This window comes from Girardinichthys multiradiatus, chromosome 13 (genome assembly GCF_021462225.1).
Source record: "Girardinichthys multiradiatus isolate DD_20200921_A chromosome 13, DD_fGirMul_XY1, whole genome shotgun sequence".
NCBI lineage: Eukaryota > Metazoa > Chordata > Actinopteri > Cyprinodontiformes > Goodeidae > Girardinichthys > Girardinichthys multiradiatus.
Genome location: NC_061806.1, coordinates 12,165,916 through 12,186,370, shown reverse-complemented (window position 1 = coordinate 12,186,370; position 20,455 = coordinate 12,165,916). Strand labels below are relative to the sequence as shown.

Below are 20,455 nucleotides of genomic sequence, written 5' to 3'. Positions count from 1 at the left end.
GATTCAGGTGACAGAGGAGGGGCAACCAGAGCCTCTCTGGGAAAGGAATGTATGATCAACTTGAGGCAGAGGCAGAAGTTCTGATCCATTCTAGTGCAGACTGGTACTGCCATGTGAATACATTAGCAAAACAAAAACACACAGTCCAACTTCCAAGGATCAATGAGGAAGTATTGGCTGTGGTGCTTGTGCTCAGTGAGGCACCAACTCTCCCTCTGTCCATTCCGGCATACTGTGACTGTTGCCATGTGTGCAGTGTGGCCGTCAATTGCGATGGGGATGACTTTCCGTAGATGTGATGATTAATGTGCCTGCTCTAAGATGCTGAGTGAGATTGATGGTGCCCACCATTCCCTCCATACCTAATCTTTCATCCTTACAGTAAATATGACACAATGTCCATATGTACGCAGAAACAGCCTGATTACAAACAGCTTGCAAGCCATTGTCCCTTTTAATGATTACATCCAAAGGCACTCACTCAGTCAAATGGCTGTTTGCCTTAACGAAATTAGCCCGTCGTGCTATCTGCCTCCTCTGAGCGTGAGGTAAGGAGTTTCCACAGGGGTCACTCAGCTAAGTAGCCCTAGTTAAGCAACTCCAAGGCAAATGAGATGTAAATCAGGCTTAAACGGAACACAGTTTAATTTGGCCTCCTGACATTGCAAACAGTCGCGGGGGGATCCAATGCAAATTTCATGCAAATAACAACCGATGGGTCTTTGTTTCTACTGGCCAAAGGCTAAAAACCTTTGGGTTCTGGTTCACATGTGATTTTGTCTAAGCAAATGTTTGATTTATCCAAGACGAACAAAAGAAGGTAAACGGCCACAGGAGATAAAGGTGGGGGATGACAAGTCATGGTGGTATTATCGTTTCACAGGTGAATCATTATCCAGGAAAAAAAAAACACACAAACCTTAATCCAGTGAACAAGAGACAAGCAGGCTTCATATGCAAACTGCTCCACATTCATCAAAGCCAGGACCCAGCTGTGTGAGACTGAGCCAACTCCTACATCATGAGGAGCGTTGCCTCAAAATTCACCCGAGACCAGGCCCTGCAGTACAAAGCCCATATATGAATATGCCAATATGTTCAGGGTGGTATTAAGATTTGAGAGCAAATCCAAAGTCTCCTGGGAAGAGGTCAAATCTTTAAGCAGACAAGCCCCTGAAGACCAAGTGTCAGAGGAAAATGACCTTTTCTAATGCACAGTCAACAAATTGACCTATGGTAAGGATTCAATCAAGCAGGAGTAATGAATTGATCTGCCTACCATCCCCCTACAAGCATCTAGGTATGAGGAATGTAAGCAGGGACAACTTCTACTGGGTACTAGGGATATCCAGTAATATAAAAAAAAATCTCTCTGTATTCAAAATTTCTGTTCATTTACATATCTCCACTTTATATATAAAAAAGTGTCACAGAACACAGAAACACTGGTTACTTTCTGTGTTAAATAAGTCATTTCAGCCATTATGTCTAAGCTGTTGTTATGATCCACTGGTATGAAGGTGAGTGATTGAAGCTTGACAGCCCCTATCTATGGTTAAAGCATTTATTTAGAAGAGAGGAAATATTTCTTAAGATGTCATGTTTTGTTGACAACGCTGAGAAAATGTGGCTACAAAAGCACTGAAGAAATCCCCAACATTTCTAAATTAGTTATCTGTCAACGGTTTGGGCACCTGAAAGAAAGAATACAAGGTGACAGAACCACTGACAAGAGAATAACTTAGTATGTTGTGATTGGTATCTGTTTTCATAAACTAAATGGCTATTTGAGAGTTTTTCAATGATTCTGGGGTGCATTTAATCAAATATAATGCTCTTCAGGAATTAGGACTTAGAATGAGACACGTGAAAACCACAAAATATGGCCTAGTCAAAGTTGGACATGAATATTCCACACGGATTTCTGATTTTTCAGAATCCAGTTTGTATTCATGAAACCTTCATTTTTGGAGAAAAAAGGAGAGGGATGCTTAAATTTCTTAAAAATTCAGTGAAAATATCACTCTCGAGAACCCAATTTCATGCATCGTCTCTTCTTAGAGCAATGGACTTGAATTTGTCCTAAATTAAAAAAATTAATGAAATCAAAGCACTCCACTTCAAACTGGTTATTTCAACCAGTGATACTGAAGGAGAAAAACATGCCATAATGCATAATTTTCCCTTTGGGTGATCAATAAAGAGACATCTTACAGTCAACCCCTAGGAAAGTCTCCTCTGGGGAGGGGGTGCAGTCACCCATGAAGGCTACCCCTGGAGGTAGCTCAGCTGAAGAGTGTGGATGCAACATTAGCTTACTTCCACCTTACTCAAATTATACATTTACAAAGAAATAAAACACAATATCACTGCCTTTTCACATGACGGAACAACATCTACAAGGTGTGAGATTAACGGGAACAGAACTCTGAGAAGAAAATATAGATTTCAAAATGAAATGTACTAATGGGTCTTTTAGGCCAATGTTTGGTATGTCACTGTAAAAATGTATATTTTTGCTTTTTAAGGTCCAGCTACATAAGATCTAGCTTATCCAATCCAGTCACAATAACTTTGAAAAGTGTGAAAGCACAGAATCATGAGAGGGTGTGGACATGATAGTTGTAAAATTTGTAAACTTGTACTAATTTGAAATATATTTCCATGGTGTTCATTGATGATTGTGCTTTAAATATTGTATTAAAAAAATAATTGCAACTGAAGCTGTTGGAACATCCACGAAGAAATCCACCTTTTATCTTGGTCCTCCTCTGACTAGCAGGCAGTTGAAAAGTAATCTCAGGTTCATCAAAGGGCAGATGCTAAGAGAGCTAACTACCACAGGTAAGATATTTACTACTCATTGCCTCTCAACAGAACCCCACTTAAAAAAGGCTCCAACCTATATTTTTTACAGAGTGAAATGTAGAACAGATATGACAAAACCACAACAGAGAAAACTGAAAGAAGCCCATCTGTGTTCACCAATGTCAGGGTCTTTCCAATTCAAAAAATTATGATGTTGAAGTGGTTAGCAAGTCAGGCTATTGGTTGCCAAAATGACTGCAAACCTTGAGCACCAACTTTTTAGCAACGAGAACAAAAAATATCAATGATTGGAAGCGAACCAGAGCTTTGCTTTTTACCATGTAAAAAAAAAAAAAAAATTCTGCCTTCGTCTCTCTGGGATTTCCTTTTTTAATTGTTCAACAACTCCCCTAAAACCAACAAGCACACATGGACGTTCACACATGGATCCACCACTGACAGTCACTCACCTGTTGTTTCTCACAGCTCTGCCAGACGAGTTATTCCAGCATCTTCCAATTCTCTGTAAATGTTTCAAATGCAACGCTCATTTTTCTGAAAGAACTTGTTTTAGGAAATATTCAAGACTTCTACTCCAGTAAAGGTACAAGGTCAACACACTGTGGAACAGACAAAAATATCCCCCTTAAAGTATCTATTACACCATTATTCTCAGCTAATGTCTTAGTTCTGGGTGGGTCGGGCCTGGAGAACGTCCAAGCACTTCACGTGGGTACACCTTGGACTGGTCACCAGTCCGTCACATTAAGCATCAACCATGGATGCTTACATCCAGATTAATGTAGTCAACAATTAATGCAGTAAAAAGTAAAAAACCTAATAAAAAAGGCCTTCAGTCAAGATACACTCAACCTAATATTTTTGAAGTCGCTCTCGAATCTTTTTAAGCTTTTCTCGGCACTACGTTGTGTGGTCAAATCCTTGGCTTGTCATTCTCTCCGCTACCTCAATGAACACTTTCTCCTGCCGCTAACATAAGGATGACCACGCTCATGACCAATCAGTGAACAGCAGTCTGTACTCGTCATATTTCGGCCCTGCTCAGCCCCGATGGGGACCAAGAAAGCCAGCACCACCCTGGAAAAGCCAGTAATGAAAACGGTCGCAAAATGGCCTATGTGGAGTGGAGCCGCCAGAGTGGAGCCAATGGAAAAGGGGCTTTGATGTAGGGGGTGTATTACGGTATGTGTGCTTCCTATTTGCCCGTCACTGCTGTTGATACTCTGAATTTCCCCATTGAGACATATAAAAGATTCATCTATACTCCTTCCCAATCAATAGAGGCCACAAAATCCTAAATAGAAAACATTCAGAGCAGACGACTACAAGATGGTATCACATATGTCAATGCACATCAGATCAATTTAGTCAAAAAAATGAACTCAACATAATTTCACATTTATTCAAAAGCTGTACTGTTGGAAGTATTCCTAAACAAACTAATTTAACAATTGTTGAATCACTGCTTGTCAGATGATAATTGTGTCTGTTTTCTTTGAGTGCCGTTCAAACCAGAATAGTGTGATGTAAATATGCAGACAATTTTCTCTTTCCTCATCTCAGCCTTGCTTCGTATTAGGAGCCTCTCAGCTAAACTAAACTAAAACACCACCCTTGCGGTTTTATTTAAGAAGGACAAGTCAACTTTTCTAAAATATGATGATGTAATAATCCCATCATGCACTTTGTTTACTTGGCGTGTTCACATTGCAGCGTAACATACAGGTCTGGAGATCTGGTTCCTTTATCCTGTTTTTGTGTGGATGAAGACATTCCTAGAAACAATTTAGTATTTATTAACAATTTAGCATTATCAGCCGGGGCCTTTCCCTGTCGAGTTTGTGGGTTTTATTCCAGATGTTGTGGCTTCCTCCTGACATCCAAAAACATGAAAGTTAGTTCAGCTGGCCATGCCTAACTGCTCTTTGATTTATGTGTGAGTTCTGTGAATACTTGTGTTACCATGTGATGTACTGACGAACCGGTCCTGAATGTACCTGCCACATTCCCCAGAACTACAAATCCAAACTTGGCTCAGTTATGGTCTGTTTGATTTGCTTTATGTATTGCACAGGTCAGCATTTCTTTGCAATGGCCTCCAACATGTGACACCTGTTGATTTGGGATTTTTTTTCCAGTTTAAGGGAGAGTTGTTTTCTGAAAATGGTAAAGTCCAATAAAGACAGAGACTTGCACAGGCAGCCATCACCATTCATTCATCCTTCCACCACCACAGCCACTGTGTCAGACTGCAGGTGCACCTGTTTTTTTTTTTTGTTTTTTTTTGAAGACTCTCCGCCCTGAGCTTCCGGGTGGTGAATCAAACTACTCCTGTGCTGCTTTCTCACTACCCGTTTCATTCATAAACCCAAAACGCTGCAATGGTAGACGATTGGCCAGGGTGGCGTTGCGTAAAAAGACGACGCGTGCTCCCCACCGCCAATGAGAGGCAAGTAGTACGCTCTCTCCCTCTCTCGTGCTTTCGTGCTCCCTCCTTAACCCTCTCTGAGTTTTGTTTTTCTCTTCCTCGCTTCCAGCCTCTATGAGCTACAGTAGTCACAACGGCAGCTCAGGCGAAGGGAGTAGAATGTGGCGCAGGAAAGGGTACCATATTTTTACTAAAAACAAGCCAGCTGCACAGGCCTATCAACCTGCAATGTCAGGGCTGACTACTTCTGACTCCAAAAGAAAAAAACAAAATGAGGGACTTAATCTTAAGTGGTGACTCTGTCCCATGTCACAGTTAAACATCCAGCCATCTGTGCATTTTGCTCAGCACTTTAAAGCTCCCATTGTGCATCATTAGTTTGCAGGTGACAAGGAAAAGCACTTAAAAATGAACCTTCATGGACCAATTGATTGGCTGTTTGACAGACCCTACTGACAGCTCTTTAACTCCTGGAATGGGGGGTTGCGCTGACATCCAGAGCCGGCTCAATATCACCTAGTTTTAAAAAAAAAAAAAGCCAACCCCCCCATGCACATCTTAGTGGCACAGAAGAAAAAAAATCAGAACCACACATGAATCATTACCAGCAATGATCCAGTGACTCCATGAACTCAGACTGAGTGTGCCACTGTTTATGGGGAACTGGGTTGACAGAGTTCAAGGGGGGATGTGAAGGTACAACACTGCCATCTATGGTCACGTTGGAATACTGCAGTTGGCCAAAGAATTACATCATCTTCTTTGGGGCGATGATGTGTTTTTCTAAGACGCTGCGGTTCAAACAAAGAGAGAAGGGTAACGAGGCTGTTTGTGTACCCTGAAGGTAGAGGAAACATTTAAAAGGTGCACATTGGAAGGTTCTACATCAATGTGACATTGATTTCTCATCAACTTTAGTGAAAGTAAATTCCGCAGTACCTGTAAATTGACCACCTTATGGACTAATTTGTAACATGCATTTCTAGCTATAAATGACTTACTTTGATTTAAAAAGCAAACATATTTAATTTATCTAAAAACAAATCGGACTTTTTCCATAACTGTCAGCCTTCATCTCCGACTCTGGAGCATTTTGCAGATGTTCTGTGGCTAACTACCACTGTATCACTTCAACATCTGCCTTTCTTACCAAAAACATCTCAATGACCATAAACAGCTCCAGAGATGTTTTTGTGTGAAACAACACCCTCATTGCATGCAGGTGTTCAGTTTGACACCTTGGTTTCTTCTTCCCTCCCAAAACACAAGAACTTCCACACTTCACCTCCGGTTATTTCTGCTTGAATTCGTGAAAGCTACATTTCTGAGAACCAAGAGTAACACTTCATCTCACAGCTTGAAAACAACCCTAGTCTGTAAAGCATGACACGTTTTGGACTCTGTGGGGTCTTGCTGCCCCCTAGTGGCATCATGTAAAAACGTCACTGGAATTCTTGAAGCTTGAGGTGTTTTAAGAAAGCTGATGTATGACAGATCATCTATACAGAAGTTTATGCAAGCCAAAAAGTATTAAGTGAACTGCTTTCTACTCGGGCTTACAACTCTGCTAGTCAAAGAATGAGGTTACTCTCCATCCTTTCAGTACCTGAACCTCTAGTGTTTTTCCTCATTTCTTTGGAACATTAAATACACAACATCTCCTAGCATAAATGACCCCAACCAATATAATGTCAGTTAACATGTACTTACCAGTCAGTTCTGGCCTTTCTGTATTTCTCCACTGCAACAGTCGAGACCTAGATTTTCTTAAAATTATTAATAAGCAATAAATATAGGAAAGTAGAAAATGAAGCGTATAAATGTGAAATTGTTTTGAAATCCTACAAATCCAAATAAGAATCTCCTAATTTGCTTAGCGCAATTAAATTGGTAACTTTTCACCACTGTCACCATAGCTGATTGTTTCCTCTCCTCTCAGAATGCGAGGCGAACTGATTGAGAGTTGGACCAGATAAAATACACACCGTGATTTGTGACCTGAAGAGAAATCCGACTAGAATTGTTCAAAGTTTGATCAAATTAATCTTAAAAAGGTATTTAAGAACAATTCAACTGTGAACATAAAAATATCTTCCAGAATGCATTTCAATGTGAGCAAAAACACCAAACAATGAAAACTGATGAACAATATGTAAATATGTGCATAACCATAAAGGGACATTTGACACATGTGGCCCTGAAGATATTCTGAGTATTAAATATATCAGCTACATACCCTGCCATTAAGTTGTAGCATTCAAAAATCTCTACGTTAAAATGGTTAACAAGATTTCAATTGGTTACCTCCCAAGCTGAAATAACCTATTTATACTTCTGCACCATGAATAATGAAATGTGCAGCAAAAGTACAGATAAATAAAATTTTATTACGTTTTTCAGGAAGATTGAACAGTTAAGAATCCTGGACAATCACAAGTAAACAGAACCAAACGGTCCTTCTCGTTGACGTTACCAAACCCTCCTGAGCTTCAGTCAAACCGTGAGCTGAAATGCAGCTAACATCTTCAGAGCCGTGTCCACCTGACATCTATTAAGTTGTCACAGATGAAATTGTTTTGTAATGTAGGGCAGGTCCTTAAATGGAAGGCATAAAGGGGTTTTGTGACAGCAGGGTAATACAAGTCGATGCTTTCAGATGTCCAGAGCATCATCAGGAGACAATTCCTCCCTCTTAACGACCAAAGGGCACGCTGTCTGCATGAGCATGCCACTCTCTAAATGGTTTGACGACAAAAAAATGCTGTCATGAGACTCTTCACTGCAACAAGGTTCAATGTCAAACCCTTAGGAGTGCAATCAAACATGTACGAACCTGAAAGCAGAACCGTAAGTAAAAGACCTGAGAAAAGAAGTAAAGGGTTTCAGGCCCATACCATACATTCGTACTCTGGTACTGGACTCATAAACGTGCATGTGGTGATAACTGGTACAAATGGCTTTAAAAAGACTAAAGGCAAAAAGAGAATAGTCGTTATTTTAATGAGACGCAGAATAAAATGCACAAGAGTTTTCCCTGGCTGCATAAAGTAACCCAGTTTGGCCCCTCCCCCACCTGTTGCTGCACACTACAAGTCAGCTGGCTGAGAGATAGACAAATCTGACTCTTGGCAAATATTTCAGCTTGCAGAATAACACTTAGTAATGGTTTGGAAAACAAAGGAGCGCCGCCTCCTGGAGGGGTCGCACGTGTGCACTACTGAAGTTTTCCCGTCTATTTCAGGGTTTTCCCACACGCCGGGCTGCAAAGAGCCCTCCACATCACATTTCTGACCTCTGCCCTAGATTTTTGGTCTTGTGGGGGTCAGAAAAACCCCGCGTGCAGGTCTTTCTGGCACCTCCTGTGACATCTGCCTTGCTCTGTGCAAGCGCTTAGCCAGGACTGCGGGAGGGTTAAAAAAACATCAACTGGCCTGATATAAGCAGCAACCAACTTCAGGTACTATAATAGTAGATAACCTGACTAATGAACTAGAAAATATCAGATACCAAAGTCTAAATAATTGATAAATGTTGACATAACATTATAGTGACTGTAATCAACATAATATTAACTGAGAAACAGAAATAATGGCTGGTGGTCATTAGGCCCATTCACCTTTTTATACTTTTGCCATTTATGGTGTTTCATACCCAACTTTTTTTTATAACACAGGTCCATTTATTCCCATAACAGGGACGGTTTCTGCCTGCTTTGAAAACCAATAGTTTAAAGGAGTTTGTCATTTATCTGCTCATAGTCTATAAAAAGTAAACATAGTGATGTTACTCCAAAAAAACACTACCTACCAACAGCAGGTGGCTTAGTTTTGTCTTGGTTTGATCAGGGTTCGTATCTGCCATATTTCATAAAAAACAACAGGCCCAAATGGGGATAAGAACCACAATCAATCGAAATAGAGCTCAATATAAAAACTAAATTGATACAAAATGGTAAAGTACATGGGTATGAAAGGCTTTGTTTACAAACAAAGTGGAACTAGATTGGGATAAAATGGCAAAGCATGGGAACAAAATAGGGGCGTGAATTAATGAAGGGGTGAATTGACCTTGAGCTGACGTTAACTCTGGAGGAAGAAACATAAGTAGAGTTTCAGACGCTTTTCAATTAGCCTAAATCCAAACTCACCCGATGGTCTGATTTGGACATTTTAGCTTTGACGATTTCTAGGGAAGAAAATGAGTTAGTTTGCAAAGAGGCAGGATGTCCAAAAGAGGACCAGTGTGTATAGGAAGATGATTTGTTCGAATGACTGTCGGATGCTTCAGAAACTGCCAAATGACATCACCAGGCCACCTATGATTACACTATTTATGTGTTGTACGTTCTTAAAAAGGACAGCAACTTTGCAAAAGTAATCATACAGACTGCTGGTCTGTCATTGTAGCAAATTACATCCAAATTGGAACCGTTCTTCATGGAGCTTACCTTATTTTTGTCTAATTCTATTACTGGGTTTGCTCCTATTAAATGTTTTTAATGGTAATCTGAAATCCAATTGCAAAATCATCCACCATCTTCTCTTCATGTCCTAAGGACCTTAGACAGGTTAGCCGAACAGCATGGGCATCTTTCATTGCCAACAGAGAGAAAACGTCACAAAGGCAGAATAAACCTGAATCTCCTGGCATGTACGGAGCGAGTCCAGAGAGATGTTTCCTCAGAGGTAGAAAATGTTCCTAAGCAAAAGATTAATTTGAGTACTTAGTTTTTTTTTATTGCATTACCCCCTACTTGAGACTATTCTTATCAAGTCAGTTCAGCAAAGCAGCACCTCCACGTCAGGCTGAGCAGATTTCTGTAATGCCTCCATCTTTGGTCAGGCTGATGAGGTAACACTCCCGCCAAAAGAGAAGATGAAACGAAGTAGCTATGCTCCAATTGTTCGGGGGATGTTGTGGGATTTCTTCCAAGGGATGAAAGTTGACGGTGGTTTCACCTCAGACTCTGGGGTTGAGAAGCCTCACAGCTACAGTTAGCATCCGCTGGAAAGTCAAATGAGATCGGGGGAAAAGAGATGGAGACAGAAAAGTGAGTGATAGAAGTTTAAAAGCCCCTTCACCTGCAAAAAAAAAAACTTAGTGGTTGCCTTGCAAAAGTATTCACACCCCTTGAACTTTTTGTTGAAAGCTTTTTTGTTACATTACTGTAACAGCCACATTTTACAATTACAATCACAACCTTCACTGTATTTTACTTGGTTTTTATATAATTATGTATTTTTGTTGGTGAACAATCAGCATCATCAAGAATAAAAAAAAAAAACACAGGAGACAGGTCAGGCTGCTATAGTCAGATGAAGCTTAAATCAAACTTTGTGGCCAACATGGCAGTGGCATCATCACCCTTCCCAAGAGTTGCTGGTCTACCAAAAATGACTCCAAGACAACTTTTTTGCGCACCATTACATCTGGTGTAAAACTAACGCAGCATCGCAAAAAGGAACATCAGACCTAAAGACAAACATGGTGGTGGTAGTGTTATGGTCTGGAGCTGCAGAAGGAGATGAATGACTTGCTGTCATTTATGGAATCATGAATTCTGATCTCTAGCTAAAAATTCCAATAGAAGAAGTCCGGCCGCAAGTTTAGAAGCTCAAGCTCACTTGGGTTCTGCAGGAGAACAATGATCCAAAGCACACCAACAAGTCCAACTCTGAATGGCTTAGAAAAAGAGAGAGCTGAGCTGAAAAGCGAAGCTCTTGATTTACCGGTCGGTCTACGTTCCTACCTTCACCTATGGCCATGAACTTTGGGTCATGACCGAAAGAACGAGATCCTGGATACAAGCGGTTGAAATGAGCTTCCTCCGTAGGGTGGCCGGGCACTCCCTTAGAGATAGGGTGAGGAGCTCGGCCATCCGGGAGGGGCTCGACCCAGTCCCGGATAAAGCGGAAGACAACAACGACATAAATCTGAGACGCTGTGGCATGACTTTCATAAAACAGGCCGTTGATACTGGAAAATCCTCCAATGTAGCTGAATTAAAACAATTCTGCGCAGCAGAGTGGGCCAAAATTCATCCACACTGATGTAAAAGACTCAAAGCCAGTTACTACAAACACTTGGTGGCTGTTGTTGCAGGCAAGGGAAACAATCATCATTTAAGAAAACGGCTTTTTTGTATTTAGACAGTATCCCTTTGTCTGATATTAACATTTGGTGAAACATTTAAAAAGAACACAAAAAAGCAGAAGAACTTTGTAAGGGGGTTAATACTTTTTTTTCACATCTCAGTGAATTAGAATATGTGCCCCAATGTGGCTCATTTCTCAGTACCTATTAAAAATAACAATTAAACATTAGGCCTTTTCATTAGGCCAACCTTTCTTTATTAAATATGTTGTTTTTCAGTTGGTCTAATGTAATACTCATGTTTTCATTAGCTGTAAGCAGTAAGCCCCCACCTTCATTCTGGGGTGGATACAGGCAGACAGCCCCAGCACCAGCCCAGACTACTGCCGGCACCACCGGAACCCGACCCCCTGCTCCGACCCCAGCCCCACTCCAACTCCAAGCAGCCCGCTGCCTCCTACCCTCCACCACACAGCACGCCACGACAGCAAGTCAAGGGCCCCGCGCAACACCACCCCAGTGGTACGTTTTTTCACTTTATTCGTCAGCGTTTGGTTCTGAGCTGTGAACGAAGCTACAGGGGTTGGAGAATGAAACACCTGGTTTTAGACCACAATAATTTATCAGTATGGTGTAGGGCCTCCTTTTGCGGCCAATACAGCATCAATTCGTCTTGGGAATGACATATACAAGTCCTGCACAGTGATCAGAGGGATTTTAAGCCATTCTTCTTGCAGGATAGTGGCCAGGTCACTACGTGATACTGGTGGAGGAAAACGTTTCCTGACTCGCTCCTCCAAAACACCCCAAAGTGGCTCAATAATATTTAGATCTGGTGACTGTGCAGGCCATGGGAGATGTTCAACTTCACTTTCATGTTCATCAAACCAATCTTTCACCAGTCTTGCTGTGTGTATTGGTGCATTGTCATCCTGATACACGGCACCGCCTTCAGGATACAATGTTTGAACCATTGGATGCACATGGTCCTCAAGAATGGTTCGGTAGTCCTTGGCAGTGACGCGCCCATCTAGCACAAGTTTTTGGGCCAAGGGAATGCCATGATATGGCAGCCCAAACCATCACTGATCCACCCCCATGCTTCACTCTGGGCATGCAACAGTCTGGGTGGTACGCTTCTTTGGGGCTTCTCCACACCGTAACTCTCTCAGATGTGGGGAAAACAGTAAAGGTGGACTCATCAGAGAACAATACATGTTTCACATTGTCCACAGCCCAAGATTTGCGCTCCTTGCACCATTGAAACCAATGTTTGGCATTGGCATGAGTGACCAAAGGTTTGGCTATAGCAGCCTGGCCGTGTATATTGACCCTGTGGAGCTCCCGACGGACAGTTCTGGTGGAAACAGGAGAGTTGAGGTGCACATTTAATTCTGCCGTGATTTGGGCAGCCGTGGTTTTATGTTTTTTGGATACAATCCAGGTTAGCACCTGAACATCCCTTTCAGACAGCTTCCTCTTGCGTCCACAGTTAATCCTGTTGGATGTGGTTCGTCCTTCTTGGTGGTATGCTGACATTACCCTGGATACCGTGGCTCTTAATAAATCACAAAGACTTGCTGTCTTGGTCACAGATGCGTCAGCAAGACGTGCACCAACAATTTGTCCTCTTTTGAACTCTGGTATTTCACCCATAATGTTGTGTGCATTTCAATATTTTGAGCAAAACTGTGCTCTTACCCTGTTAATTGAACCTTCACACTCTGCTCTTACTGGTGCAATGTGCAATCAATGAAGACTGGCTACCAGGCTGGTCCAATTTAGCCATGAAACCTCCCACATTAAAATGACAGGTGTTTCAGTTTCATTGTCCAACCCCTGTAGTTGTTCCTGGCTAAACTCCAGAGACTCCCTCAGAGCTTGGAATTCCCTGTGGTGAACTTCCACCAGTGCCATACGAGCATCCAGGCTGGAAAGCTTCTTGTCGATAGAATCCCGGACATCAGCGTAGCTTTTCTTAGGAGAGATAGTGGAGGTGCTGGCCAAGCACTCTAAACGGGTGCGTTTTGATGTTGGTGGCCATGGGTGCAGATTTTTGTGGCTTGCCAATTACGATGTTTTCAAAACATTCGTCCACAAAGCTCTCCAGGCTGTCCAAGGTTTCCTCAGCCAGTTTGTTTTATTGGGAAAATATGAGACAGTGGTTAGTATTTTAAATGCTTCTATGTTTGGCTTGATTTTATTGGCTTGTTTTACCTGAGTTTGTCGTGTTTGTTTACCAGTATACCGCCTTACTTACGCACAGCTCTTGCGAGATCTCAGCCGCTCATCACGCTCTTGGTGATGTAAAGGTTCTAAATCATTCTAGGGGTGTGAATGCCTTTGCTTGTCTGTACACATGCATGCTGCAACATGGTAAGCCTTTTTATAAACGATCCGTATGACACAGGATTCAAGCTCCGCTCACCTTTAGAAGACGTCTGCACTGAGAAGAACGGAGGTAAAGGAGCAAAGAACTCTTTCCCACAGGTGGTTAACTGGAACTGCCCACAAGTAGCACTGCCTGCAGCTGGTGTGTCAGTGGATTCCATAGGAACAGGGGTATCAGAGCAGAGGAACACATCAATGGGTCCATTGATGCTACTGAGGTAGATCTGGAAGCTCTGAGCATTAGAGAAAAAGAGGACAGTCTGAATATGAAGTAAGCAATCGACACAGCAGGGAAATGACTCATTAATATCCCAATCTATGTACCTCCTCTGGATGTGGCACTTGGAGCCGAGTCTCAGAGGGAGCTTTGATCACAATCACAGTCTGTTCTTCCAAACTTGGAATATTACGGATATCCTCGTATGTCAAATAGGCATATGTGATCCATGAAGTTAAGGAATACAACCGGCATATTTGTGGTGAATATGGAAAAAAAAAAAATAAATGGAACAACACCCAGCAGCAGAAAATTATAAACCAATTCCACCTCTGGCCTACAGACTTCATAGAGGCTGAAGGCACCAAGGATATCTCTGGTGGAGATCCTCTTCACACAGCGAGCTGATCTGCCAGGCACTACTTTGGATCAGCTCGTCCAGCTTCTTTTCCTCCTCGATGAGAGCCTTCAAACCTCCAGTGACTCCATCATCCAAAGGGCTTCCTCTGTGCAGACATGTCAGAGCACATGAGAGTTAACTAATTGTTACTGAGGACAAAAGAACAAAAATCAACCCGTGTGTACAAAAAAAAACAGAACACAGTAAGCAAACACAAATCAATCACACGTTTTGACGACAACACAGAACATGCTCTCGTTACTAAATCATTCCAAAGCTATACAGCACTGAGCAAATGGACTTCATAGATCACCTTCAGTTCCTTCACCTAGTGTCATGGTTCCGGTATATATGTTGCCTTGGACGTATTTAATAAAGTGAATTTAGCCTAAAAGAAACAAATACTTGTTCTGTATTTTGTTGGTAGCAAGCCGGAACATTGAGCCCAACCTTATTTATGTGGACATGGTAATGGACATTTACCAGAGGAACACGCTTCTTTCACAAAGGACTAAACAAACTGACTATATAGTTAGTAACAGTAGTAAGGTCGGACTTTGACTGCGCAAACTGTGCATTATGTAATAATTATAAAGGAACAACCACATCCCACCACTACTGTTCATGTTTGTGTAAGGTTTCATTATTTCTTGTTTGTGACATTTGTTTAAAAATATCAGACATATCAGATACATGAGGAGTGTCATTTGAAACTGATGTACACACGTGCTGAGAATGTTAATTCTGATCAATTTCTGCCTGAAAAAATGATTTAATCACATAAAACAATACTGTTGTTATTGAATATCTCTCATTTTCCTTGTGACTTATTTAATGTAAACACTGATAGACCAGTTGAAATGGTGTAAAAAATGTATTTGGTGTGTGTGTGTGTGTGTGTAAGAGAACAGATGCAATGTTCCTTTATGTTACAGATACTGCAGCATGGGTTTCACTAAGGACATACACCAGTATTATCAAACACAACATAGGACAGTCCTACACATGGATTACCATGAGGAGTATTTAAATGTGATACTACTGCTATACATTGAGATCCATGAGCTTCAGCATCTCAGGAATACTAAGGTTATACATCTAGTGTGGGCATTAGGGGCAGACATCATCAATATGGAGAGTGTGAATGCATGACCTCTGAAATATAACATCCCACCAAATGTTGCATCCAAGCGGTCCTGTGTGATTTCAACATTGCACGAACTGGGATTATGATAAAGATGAATGAACTGTCAGTGAAGATAATAATTACACTTTTCCAATAACGCCACAACAATAGTAATAAGACACCAAATCCTTACCAATAACAGCAACCATTTAATGCAATAAAATAGAGGGGCTTACTGATCATTTCACCTCGTCACTATTTCATACACTTGAGGTTTTGATCGGGTACAGTAAGAACCTACTTGCCACTGGACCTTCTGTCAGAGCTGCTTTCAGGTCGTCTCGAACCCAATTTCATAACCAATGATTTGAAGAAACTTTCTACTTATGGTCCATTTCATTGAAAATTCCTTTATGTGTCTTCAGTAAATGCTATGTACCGCCTAAGCTCAGTCAGAGGTATGTTTGGCGATAAGCGTTCATGTTTTATTAGAGTCTAAACAGGGATCAGAATCAATGGGAACAGGGTGCAATATATTATCTTCAGTCAAACAATATACAAATAAATTATAATACAAGTAAGATCTGAGCAAGTTTATAATATTTTATCTCCATTATTTATTAAATTGATTAAATACTTAATTGTAACAGCTGGGCACAAAATGGTGTTACAATTTGGCAAAGGGGTGAACTGAAACAGCTCCACCCATTGTTGGTATGAAACATCCATGCACTGTTTGGCTGACCTGAATCGGCTAAAGCGACAACCTTCTTCTTCTACGCCTCCAAAGATCTGCTGGTGGAGGCCTTTCAGGGGGCTCACCTGGGAGATGTTTACAGACCTGCTCAGTATCAGTTTAATGTAGCTACACTGATCATCCTCTAAGGCCCTGCCTATTAAAGTAGCTTGGATGACATAGCCACAGCAACAACCCACTTCAAGCAAAATGATTCAGAAAGGCGATTCAATTGTAGGACATAGACCATCACCATTCCAGAATATTTTAACATTTCTATTTAAAATCTGTCAAAAGCAATCATCCAAAAAGGTAGGGTTAAATTTGAGTACTTACAACCACTGGATGTGGTTTTTGTACGTCTTCTTGATGAGCTTGATCCCTTCCAGCACATTGGTGATGTCGTACAGACGTCTCTTGGACACACTGAGCTCTGATGAGACCACGTTGAGGTCCAGCACTCCATCTAAAGCACGATTTAGCATCTGAGCAAATTTCCGTGTCAGGAGAACCAGAGAGCTATCAGCGCGGGACTTCTCAAGCCGCAACCTGCAAGCTGTGGGAAATCTAAACTAGTTTTGCATCCGGAGGTAAGTGCACATAACATTCAAACAGAATGCATTATTTTGTCATACAGTGGCTTGTAAAAGTATTCATACCCAATAAACATTTTCACATACTGTCACATTACAACCACAAACAGATATATTTCATTGGATTTTTATGTGAAAGACCAACACAAAGTGGTATACAATTGTGAAGTGGAAAGAAAAGTATGCGTGAATTAAAACATTTTAAAAAAATAGAGAAAGCTGAAAAGTGCAGTGTGGAAAAGTATTCAGTCCCCTTTACCCAGAGTGTAATCAATTGCCTTCAGAAGTTCCCAGATGGTTGCTAATGACAATAAATAGAGTCCATCTGTGTGTAATGTAATCTCAGTACAAATACAGCTGCTCTGTGATAGCATCAGAGGTTGATTAAGAGAATATTGGGGTGAAACAGCATCATGAAATCCAAGGAACACACCAGACAAGTCAGGGATAAAATTGTGGAGACATTTAAAGCAGGCTTAGGCTATAAAAAGATTTAACAAGCTTTGAACATCTCACGGAGCACTGTTCAATCCATCATCCGGAAATGGAAAGAGTATGGCACAACTGTGAACCTACCAAGACAAGGAAAACTGCTTTCACACACATTCTCCATCTAATCTGACTGAGCTTGAGCTGTTTTGCAAAGAAGAATGGGAACTTTTTAATCACTGAATGTGCAAAGCCGGTACAGACATAACCTCACAGATTTGCAGCTGTAATTGCAACAAAAGGAGGTTCCACCAAGTATCGACTCAGGGGGGCTGAATACTTTTGCACAATGCCCCCCCTTTTTTTTTTTTAGAAATCATGTATAATTTTTGAAAAAGTATCTGATGGGTCTCCACACCCTGTCAGATACCGTTTCCCCTGTATTATACACTGACAGGGTTTATAGTACCATTATAGTACCAGAACATCTGTAGGCTGTGTATATATATATATATATATATATATATATATATATATATATGTGTGTGTGTGAGTGTGTGTATATAAATGTTTCGTTATCTATCTATCTATCTATCTATCTATCTATCTATCTATCTATCTATCTATCTATCTATCTATCTATCTATCTATCTATCTATCAAAAAAGTAGGACAGCTTCGCCAAAACACGTTGTTTGAGCTTTCACGGTGTCCGTAGATCTCCTGCAGCGCAAGCACGGCGCGCTGGTTACGAGCTGAACAAGCATGCGCCTTTTGTGCCGCGTGAGAGGCGAGCAGACGGTGTGGAAACTGTATCTGATGGGGAAACGCGAATCGACGTAACACCGGTTTGAACCAATAGGAAAACTTAACTGCAATATCCACCGTTCAACCCAAAGAGGGCAGCAATGAGGTGGTTTTAGGACAAACTTTGCAGAATTAGATAAATTTACATGAAGATGTAAAATATTGCACAGTGACAAAGATAGCACCCAAGTTATACAATTTATCTGCAAAAAAAAAAAAGTTGATTTGGGGTTTAGTTCTACTTTAAATACATTTTGTTGTGTACTTGGGAGTCTGTAGGGTGCAGAAAAGTTGAATTTAGTCTCTCCAGCTGCTCCGTAGAAATCGTTATATTCTTTTTGGGTCATATTGTTCAGTTCGTTTAGTTTTCCCTAGTTCCTATTACGTTTTTTGAACTATTGCGTCACAACGTCATGGACTTCCAGCTAACCTGAAGGGGGGTGGGGTGGGAAGTGCCTCAGTAGCTTTTAAAGCGCTCTCAGACGCACCTCATTACGGGGGTAAAAGAGGGGCCTATGGAGCTACAATAACAAGAAATTCAAACCAAAGCATTTTGGTTCCGCTTTATATAGACCCCAGGTGAATTATTTAAGTGTGAAAAGGAAGGTTTTAAAAGCATGATATGTCCCCTTTAAAAAAAAAATTCCTTTCACTTTACAAATACACACTAAGTATTTATGGCTTTAACGTGACAAATTGTGAAAAAAGCTTCTATAAGGATCGGTTTTACAACTAAAGTGATTAAAAGCTCTAGAAAACTTTAAATGACAAGGTTCATTTTTCTGTTGCGTCGTACATGTTATTACAGAAAAGAAAGCCTTACATTGTTTTGCTTTAGGAGTCGGAGAGGCTAGGACCGTCTTGGTTTTGTTAGTGCCAGCAACAGACTCCATGGTCCCGCCACCGTCCTGAGGCTCCAGCGGTACACAGCCCTGTAGCTCCAGTCTGCTGTTTGCCTGACGAAAGCATGAACAACTCAGCAAGTTTATAAAGTTTCCCAAGTTTCTTTAAAGAGACACACTTAAGGCTGAAAATAAACTGAGTGCTATCTTCTCAATACCACATTGCATGCATATGAACAATTCATGCTTCAATTTGTGGCTGTGTATCACCTGGTGCTGTAAGTTCTTGCATAAAGTTAGCTAAGGCTAACTTAAAAGTGCGAGTAGCTTGTTCAGATAGCAGTCCCGCCTCCATTCCAAGCTTACCTCAGGCCTGCAAAAGTACTTTCTTTCTTCTGTTAGTGCTGAACAGTTCGCTCACTTCTTAGGTGTTATTTTAGCATTGTTTGGGTTCTACTTCAGAGTATGCGCCGACCGAAATCCCAAATATACAAAAGCATTACCCGCCAAATCGCATGAGCGGAGGCTAAACACGCATGTACAGTCTCCGCCGGATATACATAAACGTCAGAGTTAGCCTTCAAAATAAAAGTACTTGAAACATTTGCTTTTATTATTGGCATGTGTAGCATTATTGTGTTTCAGAATTTCACATATTTCTATTAATAGGCCAAACAAGTAAAGTTTCTTCCAATTAAATGCTTGCAGAAACAACATTTTTTAGATTTTATAACAGCACATATTGCCCGTTTTTTTGTTTTTTGCTTTAAAAATTGGTAAAGTAACCATACCAAACGTCTTCGTGGGACGTTTACGAGACAGTTTTGCTCAATATGTGGCACTTTATTCAGAAAACATCATAGGCCACCCCAGACTTTGACTATTTCAGGTTGGTGGGTTAGGTGACTAAATGAAAACAAACAGGAAAATATTCTTATCCAATATTTAATTGAATAAAGGATGCTGGTTAATTATGTTTTATTTTCACTCAGAAGTTGAAACATTCAAGTTTATAGCCGGAATATTAGTGGAAATGTCCCCTCAACCAGCCTCAAAATCCAACATGGCTGCCTTGCATATAAAAACTTGGTAAAAGTCGCAGGGTGCACCTCAGATAATTAGTATCACATTTCATCATTCTCACAGTCCTATACGGCCTCATTTAGTGAATATGTTGCTACAGGTTCTCTACTCAGCTGCTCACAAACTTTTACAGAGCCACAATTGAAAGCATCCTGTTCCTCAGTGTGACAGTGTGGTATGGGAGCCCCACGGCACAGCAGAAGAAGTAATTCGCCCAGGTGGTGAGGACAGCACAGGGTATTGTGGGATGTCGTCTACTGGATCTGGACTCCATTTATGTTGCACGGGTCCAGAAAAGGGCCAGACACAGTGCTACAGACCACACTTACCCTGGCAATGCACTGTTTGTCCCACTTCCGTAAGGAAAACAATTTAGGAACATCACATCAAAAAACAAATAGACTCAGAAACAGTTTCTGTCGCAAAGCAGTGAAGGCAGTTGTCCCCCTGCTGACAATCAAACAAACCACCAGCCCACCTCA

General features: G+C 41.1%; 1 protein-coding gene across 3 annotated transcripts; it reads right to left on the bottom strand.

Moving 5' to 3' along the window:
- Window positions 1-7,624: 7,624 nt before the first annotated feature.
- On the bottom strand, window positions 7,625-19,445 carry e2f3 (E2F transcription factor 3). 3 transcript variants are annotated; one of them, XM_047384845.1, is made up of 7 exons: window positions 19,161-19,445; window positions 18,872-19,004; window positions 16,557-16,776; window positions 14,333-14,464; window positions 14,066-14,180; window positions 13,779-13,974; window positions 7,625-10,261 (listed from the first exon to the last, which is right to left on the bottom strand). In XM_047384845.1, exons 2-7 carry the CDS (start codon window positions 18,939-18,941, stop codon window positions 10,212-10,214), a joined length of 783 nt encoding a protein of 260 aa, XP_047240801.1. In that variant the 5' UTR covers window positions 18,942-19,004; window positions 19,161-19,445; the 3' UTR covers window positions 7,625-10,211. The 3 variants fall into 3 exon arrangements, with proteins under 3 accessions (XP_047240801.1, XP_047240800.1, XP_047240802.1); XM_047384844.1 differs by having other exon boundaries at window positions 19,257-19,445; XM_047384846.1 differs by lacking the exon at window positions 19,161-19,445 and having other exon boundaries at window positions 16,557-16,792; window positions 18,872-19,006.
- Between the last annotated feature and the right edge of the window lie 1,010 nt (window positions 19,446-20,455).

Bases quoted from the DNA above. Each gene is read 5' to 3' on its own strand.
- e2f3 (XM_047384845.1), bottom strand. From the start codon at position 18,941: ATGGAGTCTGTTGCTGGCACTAACAAAACCAAGACGGTCCTAGCCTCT. The intron at 14,181-14,332 runs ATATCCTTGGTG...TTCATGGATCAC, and splicing joins GAAGAGGATCTCCACCAGAG to ATATGCCTATTTGACATACG. The intron at 13,975-14,065 runs GTACATAGATTG...TCTAATGCTCAG, and splicing joins AAGTGCCACATCCAGAGGAG to AGCTTCCAGATCTACCTCAG.